The sequence below is a fragment of the Sinocyclocheilus rhinocerous genome, unplaced genomic scaffold (assembly GCF_001515625.1).
Source record: "Sinocyclocheilus rhinocerous isolate Xijiao unplaced genomic scaffold, SAMN03320098_v1.1 scaffold3119, whole genome shotgun sequence".
NCBI classification, from domain to species: domain Eukaryota; kingdom Metazoa; phylum Chordata; class Actinopteri; order Cypriniformes; family Cyprinidae; genus Sinocyclocheilus; species Sinocyclocheilus rhinocerous.
In genome coordinates this window covers 90,067-94,845 of record NW_015632029.1, presented here as the reverse complement: position 1 = coordinate 94,845, position 4,779 = coordinate 90,067, and the positions used below count along the sequence as shown (strand labels likewise).

Sequence of the window (4,779 nt, the reverse complement as noted above, 5' to 3'; positions counted from 1 at the left end):
AGGGTGTCTAGCTTGTCCTAGAGCGTGTCTGTCTGATCCTAGAGCGTGTCTGTCTAATCTAGAGCGTGTCTGTCTGATCTAGAGCATGTCTGTCTGATCCTTGAGTGCGTCTATCTGATCTAGAGCGTGTCTGTCTGATCCTTGAGCGTGTTTTTCTGATCTAGAGCGTGTCTGTCTGATCTAGAGTGTGTGTGTCTGTCTGATCCTAGAGCGTGCCTATCTGATCTAGAGCATGTCTGTCTGATCTAGAGTGTGTCTGTCTGATCCTAGAGCATGTCTATCTGGTCTAGAGCGTGTCTGTCTGATCCTAGAGCATGTCTGTCTGATCTAGAGCGTGTCTGTCTGATCCTTGAGCGCGTCTATCTGATCTAGAGCTTGTCTGTCTGATCCTAGAGCGTGTCTATCTGATCTAGAGCGTGTCTGTCTGATCCTAGAGCGTGTTTGAGCGCGTCTATCTGATCTAGAGCATGTCTGTCTGATCCTAGAGCGTGTCTATCTGATCTAGAGCGTGTCTGTCTGATCCTAGAGCGTGTCTGTCTGATCTAGAGCGTGTCTGTCTGATCCTTGAGCGCATCTATCTGATCAAAAGCGTGTCTATCTGATCTAGAGCGTGTCTGCTTGATCTAGAGCGTGTCTATCTGATCTAGAGTGTTTCGGTCTGATCCTTAAGCGTTTATCTGATCTAGAGCGTTTATCTGATCTAGAGCATGTCCGTCTGATCCTAGAGCGTGTCTGTCTGATATTAGAGCGTATCTGTCTGATCCTAGAGCGTGTGTGTCTGATCCTAGAGCGTGTCTGTCTGATCTAGAGCGTGTCTGTCTGATCTAGAGTGTGTCTGTCTGATCCTAGAGCGTGCCTATCTGATCTAGAACATGTCTATGTGATGTAGAGCGTTTCTCTCTGATCCTAGAGTGTCTGTCTGATCCTAGAGCGTCTATCTGATCTAGAGCGTGTCTGTCTGATCTACATCGTGTCTGTCTGATCCTAGAGCGTCTATCTGATCTAGAGCGTGTACGTCTGATCCTAGAGCGTGTCTGTTTGATCTAGAGCTTGTCTATCTGATCTAGAGCATTTCTGTCTGATCCTAGAGCATTTATCTGATCTAGAGCGTGTCTGTCTGATCCTAGAGCGTTTATTTGATCTAGAGTTTTTATCTGATCTAGAGCGTGTCTATCTGATTAACAGCGTATCTGTCTGATCCTAGACCGTGTCTTTCTGATCCGAGAGCGTTTCTATCTGATCTAGAGCGTGTCTATCTGATCCGAGAGCATTTCTATCTGATTTAGAGTGTGTCTCTCTGATCCTAGAGCGCGTCTATATGATCTAGAGCATTTCTGTCTGATCCTAGAGCGTGTCTGTCTGATACTAGAGCGTGTCTGTCTGATCCGAGAGCGTTTCTATCTGATCTAGAGTGTGTGTCTGATCCTAGAGCGTGTCTGTCTGATCCTAGAGCGTGTCTGTCTGATACTAGAGCGTGTCTGTCTGATCCGAGAGCGTTTCTATCTGATCTAGAGTGTGTGTCTGATCCTAGAGCGTGTCTGTCTGATCCTAGAGCGTGTCTGTCTGATCCTAGAGTGTCTATCTGATCTAGAGCGTTTCTGTCTGATCCTAGAGCATGTTTGTCTGATCCGAGAGCGTTTCTATCTGATCTAGAGTGTGTGTCTGATCCTAGAGCGCGTCTATCTGATCTAGAGCGTGTCTGTCTGATCTAGAGCGTGTCTGTCTGATCCTAGAGTGTCTATCTGATCTAGAGCGTGTCTATCTGATCTAGAGCATGTCTGTCTGATCTACAATGTGACATGATTACAGATGCACAGATAAATCAGCTGTGATTGACAACACTTGATAAAATTATTAATGACATTTATGTAATGTTGGATCGTGAATAATTGATTCAAAAGTTTGAAGTTGATTCATAAGTTTTTTCAACTTAAAATGAACATATGAACACAAAATTAACTTGATTAAATGATTAGAAAATTATCAACACAAAATGAACTTGATGAAATTACCATAAAATGCTGAAAAGATAAGTATTTGATTCAAATATTCATTGCATTCACATTAAAGTGACTATGTGAGTTATGTTTCATTAGAAACTATATGAATAAGTTTATTTAATGTGATGATGTTTGTAAATGTGACTGTAAATCAGTAAAGGGTGATTTATAGAATCACGTCCTGCAGGAGCACAAGGATCAAACGGAGGGACGGTCGGATGGATGAGTTTCTGTCTGTGGTATGTGGTCTGATCCAGGTGTGCTAAAGGTCAAAGGTCACGTGACACATGACAAGTGCTGTTAGCAACTGGCAATAATGGAAGGCAGCGAGTACAGGTGCATCTCAATAAATTAGAATGTCGTGGAAAAGTTAATTTATTTCAGTAATTCAACTCAAATTGTGAAACTCGTGTATTAAATAAATTCAGTGCACACAGACTGAAGTAGTTTAAGTCTTTGTTTCTTTTTTTTTTTATTGGTCTTATGGAGTATTCTAATTTGTTGAGATAGTGAGTTGGTGGGTTTTTGTTAAATGTGAGCCAAAATCATCACAATTAAAAGAACGACTGACTTAAACTACTTCAGTCTGTGTGCATTGAATTTATTTAATACACGAGTTTCATAATTTGAGTTGAATTACTGAAATAAATGAACTTTTCCACGACATTCTAATTTATTGAGATGCACCTGTAGATGAGTGAGTGTGAGTGTGTGTGTGTGTGTGTCTCATGCTGTATATTAATAAGATCACAGTGTAACTCTTCTCTCTCTCTGTGTTCAGATGAGTCTGTTCCCCGTGTGCTGGTGGCTCCGGTGGATCAGGTGGTTTTGCGTGATGAGGAGGCTGTGTTTCACTGTCAGTTCAGAGCCAAGCCGCCGCCGCTGATCGAGTGGTTCCACAACACAGAACCCGTCCTCAACAAATCACGGTGAGATGCTTCATATGCTGAATGTTTCCTAATGCTTACATCACGTGCAGACGCTCAAACAGGCTCCAGCTCTTTACTGGTCACTTTTAAGTGTTGAGAGGGTAAGAGTGCATGGGAATTGACTGTGTGAGGACATATAAAAAAAAAACCTATAAAAATGACAAAAACGACTAAAACTTTAATTAAAATGAAAACAAAATATATGTCTAAGCTAAAAATGTATAAAAAATCTAAACTAAACATTTACTTATATATATATATATATATATATATATAAAATGTATTAATCTTAACCAAAAAAAATTATTAGAAACTATATAGACTGTGTGAGTCTGTTGAACGTAAAGCTGTTCAGAAGGTCTGACCACCCACAGATAAATGATCCATCACTGGTGCATCATGGGAAGTCCTGTGAATGTTTGGGCACGTTCAGCAGTGATGTTCTGCTTTGATGCGTTTAAATGCACTAATAACATCCTGCACTAATCTCAACACTTTAAAACTGTGGTGCACTGCAGATCTCCGACTCCACATGATCTCTCCAGATTCATGCTCATGACGTCTCCGAAACATTACAGCCCGTTTTTATTGAATTGTTGTAATAAAGAAGCTTCATGTATTTCATGAGATGTTTTAAATCTTTATTATGAAGGATTTTCCTTCCATTGACGTTATTTAGATGTGATTTTTATTATTGTTAACTAAAACCATAAAACAAAAAATGTTGTTGCTTGAAATAAAATTTAAAAAAATATGTATTTTAACTAAATTTTATTTCAGCTAGTTGCCAAGACTGCATTTCTAATTTTTGTTTAGTGTAAGTTAAAGTACTAAAAAAACGAAAACTAAATAAACTAAAAATTTAAATAATTAAAAACTATATAGGCATGTTTAAAAAAAAAAAAATGACAAAAACACAACAAAATGTCTAAAACGTTAACTAAAATTGAAGTGTAAACAAAAGATTAAAAAATGAAAAATAAAAATTATTAATAACTATGTAGACATTAAAAAATTATAAAAATGACAAAACAACAAAATTACTAAAACTTTAAATTCAAAGTGAAGTCAGAATATATAAAAATAAAATCTAATTTTAAAATATTAGTATTATTCAGGATTGATCACAGGCTGCTCATCATCTAATTCAGGGAGACTTTATCAGTTGTGTTTGACATCGATATTATAAGATATGATGATGAATATCTGCAGTGTAATCTGTCTGGTACTGTAAATGTGTTTGATTCTGCTCTCATCTGACTCATGCTTTCAGTTGTTCGTCAGCTTGAAAAGTGTTCAAACACGTCTTCAGCTGTAAACACACTCAGGGGATTCTGGGATTGCAGGCGTTTGCCTCTCTTAGACTGAATCTGAGTGTTAGATTGTGTTTGATCAGACAGATTGTGTCTGATGATCCACGTCTGAAGCCTTAAACACACACCCGTGACCCACATACGTCGCTTAGCAACAGTAAACAGCTCTAATCAACACTAATCAACAACACGTTTGTGGCAGAATTGTTTATATTCTGGTTATTAATAAAATTAACAATGTATCGTGTTGCTGAATTCTGTACATTTACAGTGATTTTACTAATTTAATTTAAATTTACGGTGATCTTGCAGCGGTTTATTGCTGTAACTAACCGTGTGTGTGTGTGTGTGTGTGTGTGTGGCAGGTTTGTGGTGTACGCTAACGGCACACTGCACATCAGTCAGGTGAAGCAGCGCAGCACAGGTGTGTATAAATGTGTGGCTCAGTATGGAGAAAACAAACAAGTACATGTGGAGGCAGCGCTCAGGATCGCAGGTGAGAGAAGACACACACACACACACACACACACACACTCA

General features: G+C 38.8%; 1 protein-coding gene across 1 annotated transcript in view; it reads left to right on the top strand.

The window, feature by feature from the left end:
* LOC107742082 (inactive tyrosine-protein kinase 7-like) overlaps window positions 1–4,779 on the top strand; it is a 32,123-nt gene that overhangs the window by 6,767 nt on the left and 20,577 nt on the right. Inside the window, exons 4-5 of the mRNA XM_016554947.1 lie at window positions 2,782–2,929; window positions 4,608–4,738. Of these exons, the coding sequence (XP_016410433.1) occupies window positions 2,782–2,929; window positions 4,608–4,738 (279 nt within the window). The remainder of the gene's footprint in view (window positions 1–2,781; window positions 2,930–4,607; window positions 4,739–4,779) is intronic.